Source organism: Prenolepis imparis, unplaced genomic scaffold, assembly GCF_030444845.1.
Source record: "Prenolepis imparis isolate NDT839.2.m4 unplaced genomic scaffold, iyPreImpa1.0 SCAF_9, whole genome shotgun sequence".
Taxonomy (NCBI): domain Eukaryota; kingdom Metazoa; phylum Arthropoda; class Insecta; order Hymenoptera; family Formicidae; genus Prenolepis; species Prenolepis imparis.
This window is the reverse complement of record NW_028141167.1, coordinates 6,680,390-6,706,117: the sequence shown is the minus strand read 5'-3', so window position 1 is coordinate 6,706,117 and position 25,728 is coordinate 6,680,390. Positions and strand designations below refer to the sequence as shown.

Genomic DNA, 25,728 nt, shown 5'->3' with positions numbered 1-25,728 from the left:
AACATTTATGTATAATATTCATATGCGAAAACATCGTTAATTATTACACGCTATTATACTAATCGTTACGGTGCGATAATTGCGCGGTTCTTTTCACTGCAGTTTCGACATTAATTGTATACGATATGCATTTTATTATATCACAGCTCAAGAATAATGCGAAAAAGAGTTTTCCTGCACGAAGCATAAGCTATGGCAATTATGATATTCATAACTAATGCAACGACATAGAGAATTCGAAAATAACACGGCACGCCTTTCACCACAGTTATATGCTACACCTGTTGCTTACAAATAGTATACAATTGCGCTTTAGTGCGATTACTATCTCATATTACATCGAACGAATAAATATACAAGTTAAAATTAATGATACATATTCGTAAAATGCAATAACCGAAAATATAATTATCATGCTTGGCCGACTGCTTGCATCATTAATAGAAATCAATCGAATAAATCTTGCGAATTATGCGTTTTAATTACTGATGTATAAACACCTGATTTATGCTATGCGATTAACAAATAAAAAATTAATAAAATTAATTATGACTTTACTAATTTCGATAATTTCAATAAATAATTACTTTTTTTCGTCATGAACTGATTAGTATCTCTTGCGACTGTGTCTCGATGAATAATGCGAAAATACACGTAACGCTTCGCGTTTCTCCTTGAATCCTTTGCCTTAGTAGGGATAATAATAAGATCATAACAAAAACAAGAAGTATGTAAAACATGAGCACTGCAATGAGTACTGTGTTTACCAGCCAATATCATATATGTATATAATAAATTATAATATCTATTATTATTTTTTTCCAAGTTCTTACAAGCGAAATAAAATTATATGATTTCAAATTAGTAATGATAATAAAAATAAAAAATAGTTAAAATTATATAATGATAAATCGCCAGAAAAAATGTGGCAACTTAATATTATTTTCTTGATTTATAAAATTTATGTAATTTTACTCTTATATTGTATAATTTTATTCTTTGAACATCAAAAATTGAAAAAGAGTAATAATAATAAATGAATTTCTACAAACATACTATTCCAATTTGTTAAAAAACAGATAAATTTTATTTTAAAAGTGAACAATATATTCTGCAATCCTTTTTAAGTAGAAAAATTAATAATTACTTAAATTATTAAAAAGAGTTTAAGTAATAGCGTGTAATAATTAAATTTTGCTCCACTTATCAGCTGATTGCTATAGTGTATATAATTTTTACATATATAAAATAAATATAAAATGAATTAAACAGAATCATGAAAATATTAATATCAAATATGCTATAAAATCAATAACAAATAGGTCCATAATTAATATGCCTTTGTGATTATCATTTATTATTGAATTTTACAGCATATTGATTCACTGCTGAATTATTTTATATATATTATTTTATGTATATATAAGAAAAGAATTAAAAAAAAGAAAAAAATAATTTTTATGTAAACGTGCGTTTATAACAATTGAAGACATTTATAATATAGCGGTATCTATAATAAAGTCGCTTCTTTACAATCATTATTTTTCTCTTTAATGATACAATATAATTTAATGTTTCAGGACATAAAGGTGGAAAATCTGAAGATAACAAAACCGGAAACCGCACAAATTCGCCACAAGAAGACAGACAACCCTTTTCGCGCGGGAAGAAAGTCGGAAAGAGAGAAAGAATATCGCCCAGTTGGTCGAGAGGGTCGGCGTCCACCTTCGCCTTTGTTTTTCTCGCGGATCTAACGAGGATTTATCGTTGCTACAACTACCTGCGTTCTCGTCAGTCACCACTACCATTACGTAACATCGGTGTAAAAAATCTCTCGATGCTGGAAAAAAACGCGGAATCTCGGCAGAAGTCGCGAGGATAAGGCAACGGCGCTGTCTCCCGCAGGAACCAATTTAGGTACGCGCTCGGACAGATTTAAATCAAATCAGACTTGCCACTATATTTGCAAAAATTAATCTGCGACGAGCCCCCTTCAAGCCCTCCTCACAGAAAAAAATAGTATTTGCAAAAGTTCTGAAGTTTACTCTTAAATTTTGTTAGCTGACTCGTCGTCGTCTACTAAATTTAACAGCGGTACGCCGATTTCGCCGATTTCGGAGAAACAATAATTTATAATTGTAAGAATAAAAAATAATGCAAAATTGATCATTCGATCAAAGTAAACTAAAAAGTTGTATTATTCTAATATACGTAAGCTGTATCGTCTTTTTTTCTCAAAGTTTCGACATAAAATATAACAATACATGCTTATCGATCTCTATCGATCTATCTTTCCATTTTTTATTGTTTAATCACGACGCCTAATATAGATTGCATTATTTTTTTCAAGCAGCGACAATCGTCAACGGTTGAGAGAGAAATCTCTCGATTTATCGGTGCACTCATCCGCCCCTGAATCACATCGACAAAATCTCGGCTGATTCGAAAGTCTGCGATGCGGGGAGAAACAAGTAGAAAAGGTCGACGGCGATCGCGGCCTAGCGCGGGGCGACGAAGTGAAGGAAACCTTGATATATCCGCCAAACACAAGGAGCTCGAACACCTCGGCGGGATTTATCGGGACTATGGATAATGGATGGCTTTCTGCGAGTAGTACTCTCTCACTCTTTCTTTCTCTCTCTTTCTCTACCAAGAACACTGCTTTTTTAAATAATACAATACATAACGCTGAAAAATTCCTAGCCCTCTTCTCGCATGCGAAACGATAATCGGCTACTCGAATAGAATAGACGAATATAACAGATAACTGGAAAGGCCGTCGGCTCTATTGTTAAGTAAAATCGTAAACATTATAAAAAATATTATTAATCTTGATTTGATAAATTTATCAAATTGTGAAGATAAAAAGAAGAATCGTTATGAAATGAGTGTTTAAAATTATTTGCTCAAAATTATCGTTATAAAACAAATGTTTAAAACTTCGCTCAAAATTATTTAAAGAATTCGAAGTAATAATATGTTAAACCACACCAAGGAGAGATAAAAAAATTTTGGAATCTTCTATATTTTTCTCGCCAAATTATATACATGTATTTTTATGTACATATTTTTTATATACATAAAATATATGTATATATTTTGGCAAGACAATAACATATATAGTTATAGTATAGTAAATATTTAATATATTTTTTAATTACGAAAATACGCTTTTAATATCAAAATACAATAAATTCTGTTCAATATCATAAATTTTGACAATAGTCCAAATTTTGAGTCAGACTTTAATCACAATGTTTCACATTGTTGTTTTCTGTCAAATACTGTATCGTTTGTATAGATTAGAATTATTTCAAAGGTAAAAGTATCAGTAGTGCGTTACGGTAAGTAAGGATGAAATTCGAAGGATTTCAGCTAATCGAGTTTCAGGTGTAGCGCAGTGACGACAGCTTAACAGCCTTAACCAGCTTTGCAGAGTAAATTTACCTTTAGAAAGTAGATTTACACTAAGATTTAAGGGGAAGTAAAAAGGGATGGTTGTGGTATCGAGGCGGACAAAAACCGCGGAGGCACCGTCTTCGGATTGGACGATCCTCCGCGGGAATGTATTTAATTCGATTGGCCTTTGCCGCCACCGCCGTTGCACTGAAACAAGAGAGGACGAGGGAGAGCAGGTCGGCGGGGCGACTTTTATCGGGGGTGAGAGAACCTCTGTTTCCGCCGGAAATGAGACCCTCGCGCGCCTCCGTACCGACGACCTACTCTCTCCCTATCAACCTTTCCTCCTCTATATCCTTCTCTCTCTCTCCCTTGCTATTCTCCTTGTCCCTATCGCCCCTCGTTCGCTGTCGTCGAGGACGAAAATCGTATTTATATCCCATCTCTCGCGCTCCCAGGTAAATATTACGAGCGAGTGTACGCACCTGCCGCTACGAGCTGTGACAAGCAAAATCCACGACGCCGAAAAATCGACGGTCTCGCTACGGCATTACTCTTGACATGCTCTAACTGCGCTTAGACGAAGTGTTTTTGCATTTATAAATTTTGAGCGTAGCAACTAAAAATTTTGAAGCGGCAAGAATCGTTTAGAAATCACTCGAATTAATTTGTTACGAACTTGTCACACTTGATCTTTTATTTTCTCTATATATTTTTAAATGTTCTTTATTATGCGTGTGCAAGTGTATGCACATATATGTGTAAAGTATCCGCAAAAATTGGTCACTTTTATAGTCAATTTTTTCTTATCACTAGAACAATACAAGCACGCGTTACGCGCGCACCATTTCTTAATTTTATATAAAAAAGAATGATATTTTTATATGTATAAAGTTTGTTTAAACCTGATTAATATTTTTTTATAGAAATCAGTTGATTAAAGCGTTAATTTGCTAATTAAATTTTAAAATAAAAATATGTTATAAAAATTAAAATAATAAATGTTGTAAATAATATGTTATAATACTGTTAAATAATATGTTATAATACTGTTAAATAATATGTTATAATACTTTAAACTCGAATAATGACTCGAATTTTCTGACAGAAATCAGCTGATAACTGTCAAAAATATTAATTGAGTTTAAAGTACTGTAACATTTTATTTAAAACATTATTTTATATAATTTTTATTACACACTATTATTTTAAAATTTAATTAACAAATTAACGCTTTAATCGGCTGATTTCTGTCAAAAAATATTAATAAAGCGTTAATTTGCTAATTAAATTTTAAAATAATATTATGTGTTAAAAATTAAAATAATAATATGTTTTAAATAAAATGTTATAATACTTCAAACTCGATTAATATTTTTTGACAGTTATCAGCTGATTTTTGTATCATTCTTTTTAACATAAAATCGAGGAATAGCGCGTGCTTGTGTTATCTAGTCCCTTTCTAAAAAAGGCATGTTAATTCTCGCAAGTATTGTTGTCTTTTTTTCGCGATGTTGATTAGCTGCCTCGATTCGCGTTTTGCGTTATATTCATAGCATCGAGAGACTGTCATCGCGAGGGTTAGCAGTTTGACAGTTTGTCCAAAATAAAATAAAATAGAAATAGAAATATGTTTTAAATAATGTTTTAATACTTTAAATTTGATTAATATTTTCACAGTTATCAGCTGATTTCTGTCAAAAAATATTAATCGCTGACGAAGTAGATATTATAAGTATAGATATTATAAATATATATAATATTATATATATTTATAATATCTATACTTATAATATCTACTTCGTCAGCGATTAATATTTTTTGACAGAAATCAGCTGATAACTGTCAAAAATATTAATCAAGTTTAAAGTATTATAACATATTATTTAAAACATAATATTATTTTATTTTATTTTATTTTAGACAAACTGTCGAACTGTTAATCCTCGCGATGACAGCTCAATGTTACAAATATAATATACAACGCGAATCTTGACAGCTAATGAGTATCGCGGAAAAGCGACAACAATAAATTTCGATATATGCGAGTATCGATTTTATAAATCTTTTTTAGAAAAGAAAAGATATAAAAAGATATAAAAAACTAGTTGCAATAAATATGTGCATATGTACATTTATAAAATTTATATATGTATAATGTAAATATATTTTTTTTAATACATATATTTTATAATATGTAAATATATATGTCCGTATATTTCTTCTCTAATAATTCTTTTCTAATAGTTAGTAGGATGTGCAATATATAGTGATTTTTAGTCTGAAGAATGAGAGAATTTAAATTTAAAAGTAATAATTGAATATCCTGAATATACATATTCAAAAGCAGAGAATATTTGAATAACTTTTAATGTCACTGTAATATAAAAAATGACTTTTATTACGAATAACAAAAATTTAATTTATATAACTGTGCTATTTTTAAACACTCTAAATCTGATCAACTATTTTTCTTCATATCATATAATACAACAGTTAATAAAAATGTGACTGAGACTTGTTGTACAACAATATAACAATTTTTATATTTTATAATGATATATGCGCGTATCTTAGATAAGAGAGAGGGAGAAAGAATGCAATAATGAGAATTGAAAGATACTTATCGATTAAAATTTCTTTCATCAAAATTAAATGTATTAATAATGTTATATATTTTTCACATGTGTATAAAATGTAACTATTTTCTTTTTCTTTTACATTATTTTATTTTTCTTATATTTCTGTATTTCTTATATTTCTGTATCGTCATCCATTTTAATATCTAAAAAATTATAATCAATTTGTTATAATTAAATCAATTCTAAAGGGCAATTGAGAGCGAAAGAGTGCTTCTGTGCGTGAAAATATTACTTCATTCATCTAACTTGTTCGCAAAGAAATGCATCTATCATTTATCTTTATAAATGCTAAAAAAATTACTTTGAACTCTGACATAAACTAATATAAAATCTGTCTAGTGATCCGCTCAACCGACTGACCACCTACGGATTCCTTGTTAGATACTATCTTCGAGTACGAACGTGATCTCGCCCTCGAGTCTCTTCCTACGCCTGACTATTCATAAGCTTTGCTAGAACAGGTGTGCAAACTACTCGGTCTCTCTTTCTCTCTTTCTCTTTTTGTTTTTATCCAGAGCTTGAATCCCCGAATAAAGCTCTAAAATCTAGAGTCAGACGACAGAAAGTAAGAATTGAGATGAAAGAAGCTTACCGTTGCTCTCTCTCTAGGCAGATGTCGACCGGCTCTCCTGTGCAAGAAGATGTAATTTTCGCTGTATGCCCAGATTAGAAGCCGGCTCGTCGGGACTATCCCCCGGTTTCACCCGCCTGATAAGTATTGCCTTCCGTATACCAGCCTTCTGCTGAATGCCCTAGAACTGGAAAAGGGATTCGAGAGATGATCTCCGTACGATCGATCGACCTCATGATGTGACGTCATGAGCAACGATGCCCGTTATATCTCGTTAAGGAGCTACGTATTCGCATCGGCATAGATTTGCAGAATAAAAAAAAAAATTAAGCGTAATAAACATATACATCAAATTATGTTAAATAAATGTCATTGCTATTAATATTTCTTAAAGCATGCCACATTAACATATAAGTGGAATATATTTTATTTAAATAAAAAAATGCATTGCATTTAAATAAAAAGCACATTATAAGAAGTGAATTATGAAAAAATCAAGATCAATTTAATATGTAAAATACTTCCTTAATTCATGTAAAAATTTAACAAAAATTCTTCTTGATTGCTATTAATATTTCTTAATAAAAAGCACACCACATTAACATATAAGTGGAATATATTTTATTTAAATAAAAAAATTTATTGTATTTAAATAAAAAGCACATTATAAGAAGTGAATTATTAAAAAATCAAGATCAATTTAATATAATTCATGTAAAAATTTAACAAAAATTCTTCCTAAATCAGTTCATTTTAGAATTGAAATTATCACACGAAGATGAACGTGTAATGGAAGGAGGATACGATTCAAAGATGAAAAGAAAGAGAATATAGCTATCACCTCACACTCCATTCGCATTCACTTCGTGCTGTTCTTACGATAGAAAGAACGAGACGAAACTTTTGCTAGATGAAATCTCTGAAAGATCGGATAATCGGATTAATCAAGGTTATAGTTTAAAAAATTCTCATCATAAAAAAAATACAAATATACTAAAAATCAAAACGTGTCTTAATGATATTTAATATATATTATATATATTTTATTGTTAGTTTAATATATTTAATATATTTTTATTTTTTTAAGTAAAAAATGTTAAATAAAAGTATAAAAAATCGCATTAAAAAATAATTTGGTTTTGTAATATTTTTAAATTTAACATTATATACATTGCTATTAATATACAAATTTTCATTTTTTTTAAATAGTCCAAGATGCTATAAATAAATCAACAGAAACATTTTATAGTCTTCATTTATTATTATAATCTACAAGTTACATAATATATATTAATGAAAATTAAATACAATAAACCGTGAAATTAATTATAAATCTGCTGTCGATTAAATTTTTGTTTAATAATAAAAAAATGACAAGTTCGACTGTGCATATAATCTTTTGTTTTTCTTTCAAATCTTTGATTTATTATATTTTTCATATAAAAAAATAATTTTCTAGTATACAATTAAAAATTATATTCAACGTGACTTGCTGAAAAAGCTGACTTTGCTTAGCTGATTGTATTTGGTTAATGACCATATCTGTAATGAAAAATAGCAAAATTATCAACTAATTCTAATTATCCTAAATATGTAATTATATATTTTTAAATTAATACAAAAATTAATCAATATATAAACTTTATGTGTATGTGTATATATTTATTTACATTCTATTTGAATCTATTATTTAAATAGAATTTATAATAAATATTTATAATAATTTAAATATTTGTGAGTAAGATACAATACTCATTAAAATACAATATAAAATATATAAAATAATATATAAATACTTATAATAATTTAAATATTTGTGAGTAAGATAAAATACTCATTAAAATGCAATATAAAATATATAAAATATATAAAATTTGAATTTTTATTACACATATAAGAATTACTTACTTTTGAAATTCCCATTCACGGTTATCAAGTGGACAGACTTGTCGTGTTTTCAACCAACGTGAAATGCAATGGAAATGAAAGGCGTGCTGAAAAAAAAATACAATTATATTATAAATATACAACTATATTAGATATGCTAATTCAATAGATTCATACATTCACAGTATTAACATTGAAGTGTCAAACTTACATTGCAAACACCCCAAGCCACTGTGCACTCCTCGCTTGTGGCAGATGCCTGGTTTGCTTGACATTCGATGCAAAGATCCATGATGTGATTACGACATATAGCACAATTGTCCACGACAATATCTGTAAATCAACATATTAGAAAATTTTCGCTGTACATTGGGGATTATACAATACTAATGATTGAGTAATGATTGATGATGATTCTTACCCCAAGCCCATAATGCCACTGCGTTCCACTGAAATAAAAATAATTATATTTAATTGCGTGAAAGATAATAAATACACAAATATATACAGAAACAAGGAGTGACAAAGCGTAAATAAGGTTAGGAATTATATTTGTGTGTCGTGAGGCGACCATGAGCATAATCTCAATTTCGTATAATTTATTGACGTGTCTCCACTCACCTTCTTCACTTCAAAACGCTTCTTCTCGCCTTTTCCACTGCTAGAGGTTGGCAAATCGCACTCGTCGTCGTCGATCTCCATGGTTGTTGTTGCCATTTCTAAATTTTAGAACGTGGGCCGAATCGGTGTTGTGCTGAACTATAGGATGTGCGCATATGCGCAGTAACCAGCACAACGTAATATACACAAAATACAAGCGCGAAAATTCGAAGAGCTTGACAAATAAGACAATTTATATTATATATAATATATATTTATATTATATATATATAAGTGTCTCAAAATCGTCACATAAATTTTCGTCACATAATAAAACGGCGAAAGATAATATGCGTGTCATCAAAATAATACAATTAATAGACACAAAATGTGTCATTTTTGCATTATTATATATAAATGCAAGTCATAAGAATACATTATTTATGATACAAAAAATTTATTCAACAATGCTGGGTTAAATCGCATCTAGCAAAAGTTTCATTCAATCGCGAACGTATTTTGAGCTATATAATATATATATCAATATCGCAATTAGCAATGAAATATTAGATAAATTATTGCATCTATCAAGTAGTTTAGAAATAATTGAAAAATATAAATGTTATTAATTATTCGTGTGATATTAAAATAACGTACACGTGAACCGCTTCAGATTGAAACATTTTTGAAATATATAATTTAATATATTGAGAGAGAGAGAGAGAGAGAGAGAGAGAGAGAGAGAGAGAGAGAGAGAGAGAGAGAGAGAGAGAGAGAGAGAGAGAGAGGATTAAAAATTATGAAATATTTTATGTGATAAAAGCGATATAACACATACATAGGAAAGTATTTTGCTACTTGAGAAAGTAAGAGTGAGTACACCCTTTGTATTCTAAATATTTAACAGTTTAATTCTTAATAATATATTTACTCACCGTTAGAAATTTCTTGGCGCCATTTCCGTTGGCTCCGTCTCGTCGCGAAAAAGTGCCCGCTCACTCGACACGAAAAATATGACTATAATATTCGCTAATTACGTACGCCCGCGTTAATTAACACGACGCGACACTCGCCCGACACTTTGTTCGACACTCCCGACGCGTTTTTTCACACGGTATCCACTTTTATAAGGAAAATAGGAAAAAAATAGCGGAGCGTTACACTTGGACTGCAATCAGACGCGGCGCGATGCGAAGTGAAAGTAATATGGCGACTGCGCATGCGCATGCGAATTTTCAGCGCGGTACGATAATTACGATAAATGCAGTAATATTTAAAAATGTTTCAACGGTTCAATTTTACAATTTAGGATCATCTTAATATTACGTCAAAGGATTTGCCGTTAGAACTTCATTCCCGCACAATTCTCTATGCTGAAAACAAAAAGATTGAAACTATTATACATAAATGAATGATTTACACGAGTGTTAACAATCGTCGAGAACGAGGGACGTACATACCTTTTAATGACTTTCGAATGGAATGCGAATGTAATGCTCATTGCAAATCGACGCGTACATCACCCAAGTAGATGACCCTGAGAAAAATTCTTCTCTCGCGTCTTTCGCGAAACTTTTCTCACCCAATTCGATAGGGAATGCACTAGGTGCGCGAGCGTTTCGCCCAAACGAGACCGCCAAGTCCGCGAAGATGACTGCGATAGCCCTGGAACGAGCGTGCATTTGACAGGTTGGCAGTACTGGCCGGCAGTAAAATGGCGTGGTCGCTTCTCGCTGGGAGAGTGAATACGGGCCGAGAACGTGTGTACGTGATATCATTAGCACCTTAGGCTTGACATGTAAATAATAAAAAAGGGTGTAATCGATTAAATAATTGTCGCGTGGGTGTTTGCCTTCGTCGTGTCGACCCTCCACCGAGTGTCCGATGATATTCCGGTGATACGTTTCTGACAGCGTGTCCGCAATGGCCGATGAGTCTGCTCCGCTGCCGAAGAGGCGCCAATTGGTAAACAAAGAGCACGCGCGAATCCGGCGTCGAGCGACGTCGGCGTCGTGGCATCGACGACGACGTCGCACCACGTCGAACGAAGGACAATTTCGAGGAGAAATCGATCGACGTGCTTTTCTCATCACTCGTACGATTTTTACAGCGGGAAAGAACGAGAAAGCTGTACACCGATGACTGGACCTTGGGCGACGAGGAAATCGAAGGACGCAGAACTTTCCAGCTCGACGAGAAGATCGAGTGCGATAGATATGACCTGAACAATTTCAGTGGCCTCTTCCGTGAGATGACTGGATCGGAGCTGAATCTCATGTACCTGCAGAAATATGGTCTGCAGATACCGCTGTTGTTTAAGGAGAAGTCAGGGCTGGGGTTACGAGTACCCAGCTCCAACTTCTCCATCAATGATGTCAGGACTTGCGTCGGTAAGTTTTAGGTATGAAGAAAGTATTATATATTACATATATGGCAGATTAATAATGTTTTATGTTTACGACAGGCTCTAAGAGAATACTGGATGTTATGGATGTTAATACTCAAAAGAACGAAGATATGACGATGAAGGAATGGCAGAAGTATTACGAAGATTCTAACAAAGAGCGTCTATTGAATGTGATTTCCTTAGAGTTTAGTCACACCAAGTTAGAGAATTATGTACAATCACCTGCATTAGTGCGACAAGTTGATTGGGTAGATGTAGTGTGGCCAAGGCATTTGAAGGAAGCTCAAGTAGAATCTACAAATCTTTTAGAGGATATGATGTATCCAAAAGTGCAAAAGTACTGTTTAATGTCGGTGAAAGGTTGTTACACTGACTTTCATGTTGATTTTGGTGGTACAAGTGTGTGGTATCACATTCTGCGTGGTGGCAAAATATTTTGGCTGATCCCACCAACTGAGAAAAACTTGGCTCTTTACCAAGAATGGGTATTGAGTGGTAAACAGTCGGATGTATTTTTTGGTGATATGGTAGACAGATGTGGCAGGATAAGTTTAACAGCTGGTATGACGTTATTTATACCAACTGGTTGGATTCACGCAGTATATACTCCTCAGGATTCTTTAGTTTTTGGTGGAAATTTTCTTCACAGTTTTGGCATAGAGAAACAATTGAAAGTGGCGCAAGTGGAAGAGCACACAAAAGTACCACAGAAATTTCGGTATCCATTCTTCACAGAAATGTTATGGTAAGAATCAATTTTATATACATATATATATAAAATATATTATTAAATAGGATATGTGTTATTGCAAACATTTATATATTTTTACAGGTATGTCCTCGAAAGATATGTGCATGTGCTTTTGGGTAGAACTCATTTGGAAATATCCGAATCACAGCGGCAGCACTCAGTTCCACAACAGCATCAGCATATACACATTACGCCGTTTGAATTGCATGGTTTGAAAGCGATAGTTATGTATCTACATTCATTACCATCGACGAAGAAGAACGTCCCCGAATTGATACGAGATCCGGTCGCTCTTATTCACGATGTTCGATGTTTGGTAGAACAGCATAGGAACGATAATCCAGAATCGGCCGTGACAGGTAACCCTGTGTTACCGCCACCGCCACCCTTGACTATCGCAGACAGGGTATCTACTTATCATTTATTATACATAATCGAAATAAACGCATATCGTTTGAATATCTCTTTAATTATTTTTTCTTTTGCAGGAACGCATGAGAGTAACCAGAAAAGGTTTCGTAAAAATTCAAAGGCATCACTCGGAGAAATCCGAGAGAGCATTTCCCCGCAGGAGACGCACTAGGTGCAAGAAATGCGAAGCGTGCACTAGACAGGATTGTCGTGAATGTGTTTATTGCCAAGATATGGTGAAATTCGGGGGTAGTGGCCGTGCCAAACAAACGTGCTTAATGCGCCAGTGCCTGAGGCCTATGCTACCCGTCACATCGTGTTGCAAAGTCTGTCTGTTGGATGGCTGGAAACAACCACCGGCGCCATTAATGGGTATGTACGATTTGGAACAAATTAAATATGTAATTTATGACAACAGTACACAAAAAAAAGAAGTGTCAATAACGTGTCAAACGTATATACAAGTATATAAGTTTTGATTGACACTTTTTTTGTTGCGTATATGCAAGTATATGTATAAGTGTTGATTTGACACTTCATTTTTTTCTGTGTATATAATATATGTTTACAGATTAAAACATTTCAAATATTATTATAGGTAAACCTGTTCCTACGGCACCGTCTAATTTAATGGAGTGTTCGATGTGCTTTGATATTGTACATCCAGGATGTATAGGTTTAGATTCGGAAGAAATAACGGTAAATGATGATTTGCCAAACAGTTGGGAATGTCCCCAATGTTGCGAGCGAGGTCGAAACTTAGATTATCGGCCGCGTCAACCGAAGGGTCGCGCACGAAAATTATCAGTATCCAGCGCAGCTTCCTCAGCACCCACTACAGATTCCGAAAGGGCTATGACACCGAGTAAACGGTCGAGACCTGATCCCAGTGAGGTAAATTAATTTTATAGAAATATATAAGATTTTTTTTATTTAAAAAATGTCTTATACTTTTGATATACTAATTTTTACGTATTTTTATATAACAAAAATAAAGATAATATATCTAATTGTGTTGTATAGGGCGTTGTATAAATGCGATATATAAATTTTATGTTTTTGTTGGTTTGTTTTGTTTTCAGACGTGGAACGACTCGCCCGGGGAGCCAGCCGAAGGTGAGCAGAGAATGACTCAGCAGCGCATTCAACTGGCTATGCAGTTGATCGCTTCCAGTAGTAGGTCTCTGGTGAAGCCGCACGTAGTAGTCAGGCCAGCGCCGGCACCACCACTACCTATTCAGGAAACGGATGGTGAATCGAACCAACAGAATTCGGTATACAACAAAACGGCGATGCTTGCGATATTTCGATTCCTCGGCATGAAGGATCTGCTTAATTGTGCCTTGGTCTGCCGTACCTGGGCAAAATATAGTATAGATCCCAGTTTATGGAAGAAAATCAATATGTCGCACTATAACCTAAGGTCCATACACTTGACCGCTATCGTTCGACGGCAACCTGAGAGTCTTTCGCTTGACTGGACTAACGTTAATAAAATACAATTAGCTTGGCTATTGAGTAGATTACCGCAATTACGAATGTTATCCCTTCAGGGCTGTACTTGGGCCAGTGTACGCGCTCTGAGAAGCTGCAGTTGTCCGCCTTTAGAAACACTTAACCTGAGTTACGTTACCTCTTTGAATGATGCTGTTCTGCAAGAAGTCTTAGATTCACCGACAGACTCAAGACCCGGTCTCATCGATAAGACGTCGCGATTGAAGCATCTCAAAAATCTGTCTTTGGCTGGCTGCGAACTCACAGATCGAGGAGTGAAATACATAATTCAGCATCTATCGGATCTTGAAACCCTGGATCTTTCTTCAATTGGTAGACTTACTGATTCCGGCGTAGCGCAATTTACGTCGTTACTAAACTTGACATCGTTAAATCTGGCAAACTGCAAATTACTTACCGAAACAACTCTCGATCACTTGGCAAGATGTAAGGCACTTAAACGCCTGGACCTGCGACATACCACTCAAGTATCGACACAAGCTGTCATCAAATTTGCCGCCAAAAGCGAACACAACTTGCATGTGACGGACGTTAAGCTGGTGGAAGAAAAAAAGATCACAACTGAATTCATAGACACGTGAAAAAACGCGGCGCTCACAAGGAAACTATTGTTTAGGTTTAGTGCAATCTGGTTATCGTCGCGTAGAGATATCATTCGAGAATTAGGATGATAATATACTACGATCAGCAATTATTTATTTTGCACAAGAAAAGGCATCATTACATCATGCGTCTTTATCATACAACAGGAAAGATTTGATTAATAGAATTCGGAAACATATTTTTAATAAGTACAATTCTACATTTTGAATATCATATAAAAAAATCAATATTTTGTCATTTTATTTCTTTCTTAGATTATATTCTTCTTGTTTTTCTCGACTTTGTTTTCTCAACTTAACTAGAATTAAATTGCACAAAGATAAGTTTTATTTATCAATACCTAAAAAAAATTTGGAAATGAACAGGATAGAAACTATCGAATCTTGTTCACCAGAAACAGTATTTTTCAAATAGCAATTCTGGAAATCGAAGGTGCTCGAAAATTATTATTTATCTGACATGAGTTCCCCGAACATATCTTATACAAGAAAACATCGCAAAAACAAAACTAACTATAATCACACAGAAAGACACATTTATTCATAGACGCGCGCCAAATACACACATATGCACAGTGACTGTATCGTTTCGTAACGTTAGATAGATCATCTCTACGTGTCGAAAACATGTATGTTCCGAATTTTAATTTTCGATCTAAGCTGCATCTCGTATAGGCAACAACAGATGTTCTGCGCAAATCGATGTACATACATACATATATCTGCTTTTTATAAAAATGCACGTTTCATCTATCTTTTTTCCTCGCTCTTTCTCCGTTTACCTTTTACAAGTATCTTACTTAACGTTATGTAAAGATAACAAAAATGATAAGCGAACTAGATGCTGATTCAAATATAATCATGCATAAAATTGTTCATTCTTTTTTCACTATGTTTGATTGTATTATAATATTCCAAAAATAGTTATGGTAAGCATTATTCTCAATTATTTTGATCAAAGATATATTATCGCGAACGAAAAAGTCGTGTTCTTTTTTTTCTTTTTTTTTTACACGCTTTAAGTTTTAGCATAACTTAAAAACCACACTGTAACACGTTGTATAATACATGTAATCCACGAAAGCAATAGCAATCTGATTCTCAAATATAATTTTGATTTGTAAAAGACAGTTAATTATCTCCTCATCGTTCAATTTCTATAATTCCTGCTCCTCACTGCAATCATATCGGATTATACATGAAGCGTGGTTTACATGATGATTTTTTAATTACTAACATGCTACTGCGCTAACAACTAGTGTTTTGAAATATCTTAACTTGTCTAACATGCTAGTTTATACTAGCATTTTAAAATATATGATATTTTTTTATTAGTTGCTAGCAGCTAGTTTTATTAATCTATGTGTCATATGTTGTAAATTTCTGCATAGTTTTTTCACTATCGAATATAAAGTATATATCAAACGACAATTTAACACCAAGCCACTTGCAATAAATAATGATGCAAGTCTGAAATTTATTAATTTATAATATATAATTGGTTTTTAGAAATAAATTGTTTGCTTTAGCAGCAAATATTCTTGGTTTGTCATAAATTCAATCGTGAAATTTTTCGGATAAAGATGGTATAATATAAAATATATTTCATGCGTTCTGAAAGTACTACCAAAAATTTATTATAAAATAGACAGTAAAAAAACTTATTATTATTCCTTTTCTCATAACCTAACCGAATAATAAGATATTTGCATAATCAATCTCTCAAAATAAATTTACATATTTTTTTAATATAGCTATTTAATAATTTTTTGATTCAATTATTTGAAACTACTTTTTTTCCGTTCGGTTGAACGAAATAATAAAAGCTCGTATCATAATAGATAAGTTTTGACTTAACAATTTGTAAACGTTATCATATAATTGTCTCTACACATTATTTGAAATTATGTAAATTAATATTCTGCTTCGTGTTTTATCCTGCAAGCATACATTTCTAAATAAGTTTAATCTTGTTTTAATAATATAATACGTATAATGAATGAGGAAAGAGAGATAAGACAAAAATGAAGAAAAGAGAAAGAATATATTATTTAGTATATACATTCATAATTTTTTATTCAAATATATATATACACACACACGCGGATAATTTGTTAAAAAATGCTTGATGAAAAAAAGTACTTGAAAAGAAGAAAAGTAAAATTGATTCCTTGATTGTATATATACAACTACTTAAGATTGAGAATTCTGTAATAAAATCAATTTTTAAATAGATAATTGAAGTTTTTATACGGGATATACAAGGCAAGGAAAAAAAAACAAAAAGTAACGCAACAATTCATTAAGATCGATGACCAACACTGGCGATTATATATTTGAAAATCTATTCGGACTCATCCAATGTGGATAAAATTTGTCCTGAAATAAAAAAGACATCTTCTAATTCTGAATAATAATATTATAATGATAAAGATGAAGTATATGCAGAGAAATGTTTCTTAAAAATATTTATCGCGTAATCCGCGATATCCTGCACTTTGTAAATAATAGTTTTTTTTTCTCTATATATATTATTAAGCTATATTTCTTTATCAATGCGTAATTAATTTATATTTTTATATTAAATATATCTATGTAAAAAATGAAAAACATTTATCTTAGATTATCGCAAGAAAATAAATATTTCGCGAATTAATATTCCACGATCTCGAATAATAAATATTCGATATTTCGCGGTAATTTGCACAGAGATATCCATTACAAGTCGCAAAATAAAAATAATTGTATAGTGTTGTGCGCGCTTATATGTATAAAAATATTCGTTCACTCCATTACAATACAATTGTTAAAGAAATTAACGTTTGAAAGTTTTAGTTAACATCAAGATATTAACAGTTTTAATTAGTATCATTGAAAGCGCGATAATATTTATTCCTATTCCACGAAACTCCACGTAGCCTTCTAATTATCATTCTTTGTTAGATAAAGTTTTCAGCCCATATTTTCCATTTAATGCTAAACATGATATTGCGATTATACATATGTAATATATTAATATGTGTAATATGTAGTAATGTGTTTATACAATGCGTGAAGAATAAATTTATCATGATATGAAAGAATCGTTATGGGCGAAATTATTATGAGCTGAAAGAATCACGTTTATTTAGCATTAATTAATACAGGCTTTTATACATTTCACGGAATTGAAGGCCGCAGTGTTAAAAGTTTTATGCAATAGGATAGTTTATTTTGCGACAAAATCGATGAACATCTCTGCGGTGGATATATCGCTGTTTCCTGTGCAAATTTTTCAATTCGAATATGTGTATGTGTGCATGTGTGTAATTATCTTTTCTATTTCACAGCGTACAATTATCTACATTTCAATACGTGATATTTATATAAAGTGTGCATACAATCTCTGCATTTTTGGAAAATATTCTCCGCTCTAGTTTAACCTAGTTCTGCTAAGACGGAATCAAGATCCTCTTGCAGACTGAGACTATCCTCTCGCTGCTTCGCTAGATTATCCTTAACTCTGTCCACTTGCGCCTTAAGCAGGTAGTTTCCCTTTTTCAAAGCCGCCAGTCGTCCCTCGTGCTTCTTGACATGTTTCTAAAAAAGACAAACGTTCAGGAATGCAATTCAAACTTTGTACTTAACTGCAATGATCTTCGCAATGACAACTCACTTGCAAAATGTTTTTACGCTTGTCAAGAGGTGCCTCTTCGTTGTCAGGCTCAGATTCCTCTTCCTCGGATTCCTCAGATTCCGACTCTTCTTCAGATTCCGTCTCTTCCTCATCTTCATCCTCTTCTTCTTCTTCCTCTTCCTCTTCTTCCTCGTCAGTTTCCGCCATCAGCTTTGCCATTTTATCCACTTGCTTCTGCAGCTGTTTATATTTTTTCTTTTCTTCCTTCAACAATTTCTGCTGCTGTTTGATTTGCTCTTTCAGCGCGTGCCTTTCTTTCCTAGCATTTATAGCTTTGTCCCTATATTCAGAATTTTTATTATTATATTTTATTTTTATGTTTATATGTAATAAACTTTTATATATATTATACATATATAAAAGTTTTATTATATGTTTTTATTAGATATATATTTCTTTTTTATTATTTGTATTATTGATCTTATATTTGTATCATACGCATTGTTTATAATCTTCAAAATTTTATCATCGAACTCACGTAAAACTTTTAATTTTTGAAATAAGTAGCTTGATTTCTCTCTGCGCGCGCTTCTCTGCCGCAGCTTTTGGATTCTCGTCCTCTTCTTCTTCCTCTGTACTTTCCTCTTCTTCCTCGCTCGTGCTGTGAACATCCTGTTTGTCTATGCTCTTTTGCGATGCGATTTTAGCTACGTCCTTTGCGCTTGGACAACCAGCCAATGCCATTCCTGTAACATTGTACCAGCCTACGTCTTCCCAATCCTCTACTAACTCTATTATCGGCTCAGCTTCAATTGATGCAGGTTCTTTTTCATAGGCAAAGCAAAAAAAAATGGAAACAAAGAAGCGCAGTTTTAGTATAAGCTATAAGCATTAAAAGCATATAGAATAAATATATTTTGCTTAATATTAATAATAGGCATCTTATTGTATGTATATATTCGCATATATACATATAGCGATTAAATTGGAACCAATTAGAGAAAACTCATTGTCAGCTAAGAATGCGATTATTTCTGAAATTGCTATATAGTTTTTAGTAAAGCAATCTTAATTATTTTATAATTTTAACGTACCAGCTTTCATGCGCCTTTCCAACGCTGCATGCATTCTTTTCATTTCTTCCAACTCATTTCTAGCCTTATCTCTTTCCTCGGCAGCAATAGCGTATTCTTTTTCGGCCTTTTCTGCATCCTTCCTCGCTTGCTGCACTTCCTCCCTCAAAGACTCCGCGAGTTTCTCGTCTTGCTGCTTGCTTTCTTGAGCATTCTTTTGAAGCTTCACATGTTCCACTTCTGCCTCAAGATTCAAAATTCTCGCCTATCCATAAAATCATTTCGTGAAAAGTGACAGCGGTGTTCGTTATCTTTTAAGGAACCAGGATGCCTTAAATGTATAAAAGTCTAATCCTGTTAAAATTACCCCAATAATCTCAAACCAAAATCTTGGGGCCTGTTAGATTTATTACCTGCAATCGCTTATTATCTCGTTCCAAGGCTTCTTTGTTTCTCAACTCCAGCGCGAGCATCTGTTTGGTACTTTGTAAATCATCCCTGACGGCGTCTATGTCGTCCATTTCGTCCTGAATTTCAGTGTCTACGAATGTTTCCTCAGCTTTCTGTATTTGCTCCTCTATAGTTAATTGTCGTCGGAATTTTCTTAGACCTTCCAGTATCGGCTTTGAACGATCGTTGGTTTTCACATTCTTGAGTTTCACGCCCTGCTGGATCTGCTTCAGCAGCTGATTGTGCGGATTCGATTTTTCAGATTCGAATACGAAGTGAGCCTTGCCTAGCGGAGAGAAATAATCGATCAGGATAAAAATGCAAATAAACATTTCCATTCCATCATATTGTTTTAACAAGATAGATATATAGGTATTCCGGAAATGCTGTTTTTTAGCAACAATAAAAATATAACTCTTATTTCCAAATCAAAATATAATTAAAAAGAAAAATAAATTTACGTTTTAAAATTATAAATAAATCATACAATTGCATTTCTCGGTTAATTTAACTGGATTTTAACGAGGATTTAATTTGAATCTTAATGGCTAAGATTTTTAATGCTAGAGATTAAAAAATAACTGATAATTTTTGCCTTATTTGTTTTAAAATTAATTTATGGCTAAAAAATAATAAGGATGATAGAGCTAAACAATATTTTTTTCAGCTTGATGATTGCATTTTAAATGTAATTTTAATGTAAAATTTTATGAGATTCATTAATTGATAATACTTAATGCTTCACATCGGCGTACATATTTTGAAAAAATCATGACGAATCATCCGTCATCGAATAAAGTTTCCCGTTAAGAATGCCTACGCGGAGAATAAGAGATCCTGGTCGCCGGTCATTCACGCGACAGGGAAGAAAAAGGAAGCAGGATGTATCAGTAAACCCAAACACGAAGACACCAATTATAATTCAACAAATAATCAATTAATAATTTAATTTAAAAAAAATTTAACAATGGATAAACAAGCTCGCTTGTTGAAAGGTGGTAGTAAAAGGAGAAGGAAGCAATAACGACAGAGCAATACTGCTATTTGCAAATGGAATTCGACGAAACGTATTGCGTTAATAAAAACCCTAACTTGTTATTTAATCGATCACATTATGTCGTCAGGGTGCCTTCATTCAATTGCACGTGTCAACAAAGAAAGCGAAAGATAGGAAAGTTCTTCGAATTTTTCTCTACGATGACTTCTCTTCTCAAGGAAAAGAACTCCTCTCACAAAGGAGGTAGGTTTGGCCCAGTGGGCACCTGACAGGGATCGAAGAGGGTTCGACGATCACCTGCTGGATCGGCCGTGACCTTGTTCACCCTCTCGATCAGGGGCGAGCTTCGATCATTGCACTTGACGTGTTTGAGCTTTATGCCACTCTCGACTTCTTTCATCATGCAAGCCCAGTCCGGCCGTTTCCTCGGCCTGGATTTCAGTGCTTCTAGCTTCTGCATTTGTTCCTCGTTCAGTTGAGCAAGGTCCTTGAGGATCGTCCTGGCAGGCGGTGGAGGAGGCGGTCGCGGAGGTGGCGGTGGCGGAACGTTTGCTCGCGACGAGCTCTTCGACAAGGTTGGTGCACCTTGACATAGAGGATTCTCATCATTTATGTAAAAAGTGTGATGTTTATGATTCGTGTAAAAATGTTACGAGAAGCACGGACGAACATTTGATAGAGGGTGTAAAATTGACACTTTTAATTTAATACATCTATTAAGTATTAAATTCTAAAGTTTAAATTTTATTAAAATTTAATTTATTTTAAAAGAGAACGCCAAAAAGATTTTAATTCTGAGTCAACGATCGTTTAAAATCTGGAAGGGTTGTTTGATGTCGTGAGTGATGGAATTTGCAAAAAGAAATAGTGATCATCGCCGCACGTACCTGTGGTGCTCTCACTTTTCGAGAGTGGTATACTGTCACCCCGTGATCGAGATCTCTCGATGCGTATCTGTCGTTCAAGCTGCGGCCTCGAATTTGGCTCCTGTCGTCCATTCTCGCGTAACTTCGCCAGCACAGGTCGACCGCTCGGAATCTTCTCATTGTTAGGTTGCTTCGGTATTATCGTGATTTTACTCTGCTTACGCGATTGTCCATCTGTCGAAGGTGCTGTTGGCTCTGCAGGTTTCGGCACACTCTGTTCAATCGAGAGAAAGAGACACTCGTTTGATCAAAGTATTGACAATATGCAAACACAATAAGAACATTTATTTATAAACACGTACAACTACACATACACATACATGATATTAAAAAAATATTTACTAAACTTCAAAAAAATTATTGAAAGTATAATAATATATTTTTATTAACTTAAATGTTAAAAAATTTTAATTTTATTTTTGAGTGATTTTATAAAAAATCATTTGCTGAGAAAGTTGCGTAACAACGGTATCAAAATATATATAATACAAAATTTGCATTTTATTCAAATTAATTAAATGGACTCTCTATTTTTTGGAAAATATTTTATTATAATTAATCACATATTAATTATATAATTTATTAATTCAGATGTTAAATACTCTATTAAGTTTCATTCTATAAGCAAGTTAACTGATCGAATTTCGTTGCGATACAACAAAACAAATTTTGTTGGCACTGCCATTTATTTTTGATTCATGGTTTACGTTTTACGTTTTACGTTTTCGTCAGACTCTTGCAACGTAAATCAATTTCTCGTGCGTTTGTAAAGTATATATATATATATTTTTTTTGTACGATCACGCCAGGTTAAAAAAAAATGCGAAGGAATAATTCTCGCACATCTCCCGAAAGATAGCTACAATAGAAAATAGGAAGAGAAAAGCTCTTCCTATCTCTCTTCTCTTGATTATTCAAGATAGAAAGGGAGATAAAAATAAAAGAAGAAAAAGAGATCCCAAAACTTTTCTTGGCATGTCTCGAAGAGTTCGTTCCGCCGGCTTTAAATAATCCACATTGATTTTGCGTTCGAGATGTCACATTCTTGAGCTTAAATCATCATCGAGGCAAAGTTTACGATTTTTTGTCAAATAAGTGGCTTTCATAGAGTTCATCATCGTTCAATTTTCGGAATATTCAAAAAATTTTCGAGAATGATTTTTATTCTTATAAAAATTATTCGCCCGCAAATGTTTTTCTATAAAAAAAAATTGCTTCTGATTCGTGACGTTGCATTAACAATTTTTAAACAAATTAAAGTGAGATCGCAATATAAACGTGTTAAGAAACTGGCGGAAGACGCAGCTGGCAAATCATTTGAAATAGAAACGCGTGTTCTTTAAATAATCGTGACCCAGAGGCTTATATGCGAGCACGCATACGACGAATCTCACTTTCCTTCGCGTTGAGAAAACGGAATTGTAATTGATAAGTACGTTTGGCATGTCTGAATACTTTCACGAACGCTTATAAACCACTTAAAGCTCTTTGCAATTTTCTCAAACTGTTTTTTATTTCACTGTATAATTGTGCAATAATATATTATATATCTCCGACCTCATTATTCTGATTAATTATATCAAATATAATAAAAACATGCAATTTAAAACTTGATACATACATATGAACATTCCAACATAGTACATTCAGACACATATTATGTTATAATGTACATATTATGGTATAATTGGAAAAATGTATAATAATGATAAATAAAACTAGTGGAGAGGAGATAATTTAATAATAATAAGAAGATGTGAGGGAACTTTTAAAATAAATTATATCACAAATTTAATCTATTTTATCGCTAATATCTAAACACAAGATATAATCAGCAATATGGCAATTAATTAAATTATGTATAATCTCCACATACCATTGCAATTTCCAGTGTATTAAGTTTTTTCGCGTTATATTGTATTATGTCTCACATTATATGTATTAGCTTCATAATTCTATATATCTTCATAATTTCGCGTGGACCATCGCCAAGAGATCAAAAGTAATCTCTTGAGAATTTTGTAATGCATTACAGAAAAATAAATATAACACACATAGCAATAATCTAAGTCGTTGAGGTGAATTATTCTGTTTGAATAAGTTAATTTCATAATGCAGTGTCGATGCATTCGCGTTTTCATGATCTATTAGTGTCAATTTAAAAATTTAAATTTTTCAGTAATTTATAATAATTTTCACGACAAAATAAATTAACAAAGTTATTTTTCATTCAAATAATCATAGATTTTTGTCCAAAAAAATTATGCTATAAAGGGATGAATTTTTTTATAAATCGTAAATTATCTTAAAGTGCACTGTTTGGATACAACGGATTGTGCGCTACCAGAAATGTTTATCACGTTAACTCATTGCAAGACACCTACATCGGCTATTAATATCACGGTAGCGTTAGTATAGCGAAGTCCGCTGACTTTGAAACCCAATAGCTGAATGGAAAAAGACTGCAGAAGTCACATAGTACAGGCTACTCATGCGTGCTTTCGGTGGAAACAGACGCAGATTGTGTTAGCCGATTTCAATGCGAGGAAAAGCTACGATATGTGTTTGAATAAACTCGTTCTTTTCTTTAAACAAATGGCGTAGATCCGAAATTGATTTTGGCATTTTCTAACAATTTGGGAGTTTACTTTGTGCTAAAAGTTTCTTTTAGTAATTTAAATATTATTAAGTATATATATAGAGCACATATAATATAATATATTCTTTATTACTCTGATATTAAAATATAATTATTAGTGAGTATAAAAATAAAATCATAGAAAAATTGATTATTTAATAAATTCTCTATTATAAAATGTGATGTATTTTTATAAATGCAAATAGTGGTTGAAAAAAAATTTAATAATGAAAAATATACACATACTAATATTTTCTATAACAAAATACATCTTGTTATTATTATAAATTCAACAATCTTCAAATAAATCAAACAATTCAATATTTTGCGTCTTTTTTAAGAATATCACAAAATAAAAGATATATTATTTTTCAGACAGATTTAGTCACTTTTACACATTTCAGTCTTTTCTCAATTTTTCTTACGAAAACCGAGAAAAGCTTCTTTGCAAAATCGCAAAAATATAAAATTGTCTCCAAGAAAAATTATCAGAACGATTCAATATTCCACCAGGAAACTTTTCTATCACTTCCAAAAATTGAAAACAAGACACTTTCATTTTGGAGCAGCGTATCTCAAGATTATCATAAAGAGAATGTCAGAATCATTGATTATGTCAGAGTTTTTTACTCACCTTCAAGGTGACTTGGGTGAAAGCAGGAACTTCGTCGGTCTTGGGCTTAGAATCCCGGCGGGAATTAAGGGTCCAAGGCGCGGTGGGCATAGGCAACGGATTGGGACCATCCTTGACCCATGGAGGTCGGAAGGTAGTCCTCTGCGGTGACTGACCACCGGCGCCAGGCATTTTTGCTTAGCAAGTCCTTTTTTGCTGGGAAAAGGAATAAATCCTGCTTCAATCTTCAAAGATGCTCTCGCGTTTACACGTCGTGCTAACTGACGACTTGTCGTCCGCGGGACGAGCACGATGATTCTCCTGAGGATGTGTGCGATACGCCACTGACAGACTCCTGGATCAACCGCGATAAGTGGGGATCAATGCGTGGGTGAGATTTGTACTCGACCCACTTTTCTCGCGAAAACGTTCGGTTCGGAATATAAATTCCAAAACGTAATTTACGACGAAGGGAGTAGGAGATCCTCGAAGGTGTACGATGGTTGAGATGCGGCACTACGTCCTATTTTCTTTTTTTTTTTTCTTTCTCTCTCTTTGTCCTTCAACGACAGAAGTGACTAAACCACGACGGAGTCGATGATATTTGCGCGACTCTGGGAAAGATCGAGA

The 25,728-nt window shown here is 33.0% G+C and overlaps 4 protein-coding genes and 1 long non-coding RNA gene across 8 annotated transcripts in view; 2 read left to right on the top strand and 3 right to left on the bottom strand.

Annotated features, from left to right (window-relative positions):
* LOC145940583 (uncharacterized) overlaps window positions 1–2,575 on the top strand; it is a 54,570-nt gene extending 51,995 nt beyond the window's left edge. The window contains exons 2-3 of the mRNA XM_083045911.1: window positions 1,581–1,917; window positions 2,351–2,575. Coding sequence (XP_082902037.1) covers window positions 1,581–1,882 — 302 coding nt within the window. The 3' untranslated portion in view covers window positions 1,883–1,917; window positions 2,351–2,575. The remainder of the gene's footprint in view (window positions 1–1,580; window positions 1,918–2,350) is intronic.
* The window catches only part of LOC145940587 (uncharacterized), a 36,190-nt gene extending 25,879 nt beyond the window's left edge, over window positions 1–10,311 (bottom strand). Inside the window, exons 1-2 of the long non-coding RNA XR_014426045.1 lie at window positions 10,035–10,311; window positions 6,634–6,799 (exon numbers count right to left, since the gene is read on the bottom strand). This is a non-coding gene — a long non-coding RNA (uncharacterized LOC145940587). The remainder of the gene's footprint in view (window positions 1–6,633; window positions 6,800–10,034) is intronic.
* On the bottom strand, window positions 7,854–9,258 carry Roc1a (Regulator of cullins 1a). Its single transcript, XM_083045912.1, has 5 exons — window positions 9,121–9,258; window positions 8,921–8,948; window positions 8,711–8,832; window positions 8,521–8,606; window positions 7,854–8,154 (listed from the first exon to the last, which is right to left on the bottom strand). Exons 1-5 carry the CDS (start codon window positions 9,214–9,216, stop codon window positions 8,142–8,144), a joined length of 345 nt encoding a protein of 114 aa, XP_082902038.1. The 5' UTR covers window positions 9,217–9,258; the 3' UTR covers window positions 7,854–8,141.
* A 495-nt stretch (window positions 10,312–10,806) lies between the features above and the next one.
* LOC145940648 (jmjC domain-containing histone demethylation protein 1) lies at window positions 10,807–15,921 on the top strand. 2 transcript variants are annotated; one of them, XM_083046025.1, is made up of 7 exons: window positions 10,807–11,064; window positions 11,210–11,489; window positions 11,564–12,251; window positions 12,339–12,663; window positions 12,746–13,040; window positions 13,267–13,562; window positions 13,751–15,921. In XM_083046025.1, exons 1-7 carry the CDS (start codon window positions 11,023–11,025, stop codon window positions 14,762–14,764), a joined length of 2,940 nt encoding a protein of 979 aa, XP_082902151.1. In that variant the 5' UTR covers window positions 10,807–11,022; the 3' UTR covers window positions 14,765–15,921. The 2 variants fall into 2 exon arrangements, with proteins under 2 accessions (XP_082902151.1, XP_082902152.1); XM_083046026.1 differs by lacking the exon at window positions 10,807–11,064 and having other exon boundaries at window positions 11,369–11,500.
* Window positions 15,922–16,904: 983 nt separating this feature from the next.
* On the bottom strand, window positions 16,905–25,702 carry LOC145940554 (uncharacterized). Of its 3 annotated transcripts, XM_083045828.1 has the most exons (9): window positions 25,120–25,702; window positions 21,809–22,061; window positions 21,219–21,506; window positions 19,888–20,210; window positions 19,496–19,739; window positions 18,940–19,165; window positions 18,441–18,741; window positions 18,166–18,364; window positions 16,905–17,164 (listed from the first exon to the last, which is right to left on the bottom strand). In XM_083045828.1, exons 1-8 carry the CDS (start codon window positions 25,288–25,290, stop codon window positions 18,203–18,205), a joined length of 1,968 nt encoding a protein of 655 aa, XP_082901954.1. In that variant the 5' UTR covers window positions 25,291–25,702; the 3' UTR covers window positions 16,905–17,164; window positions 18,166–18,202. The 3 variants fall into 3 exon arrangements, with proteins under 3 accessions (XP_082901954.1, XP_082901953.1, XP_082901955.1); XM_083045827.1 differs by lacking the exon at window positions 16,905–17,164 and having other exon boundaries at window positions 17,171–18,364; XM_083045829.1 differs by lacking the exon at window positions 16,905–17,164 and having other exon boundaries at window positions 17,171–18,364; window positions 18,940–19,147; window positions 25,120–25,699.
* Window positions 25,703–25,728: the final 26 nt, after the last annotated feature.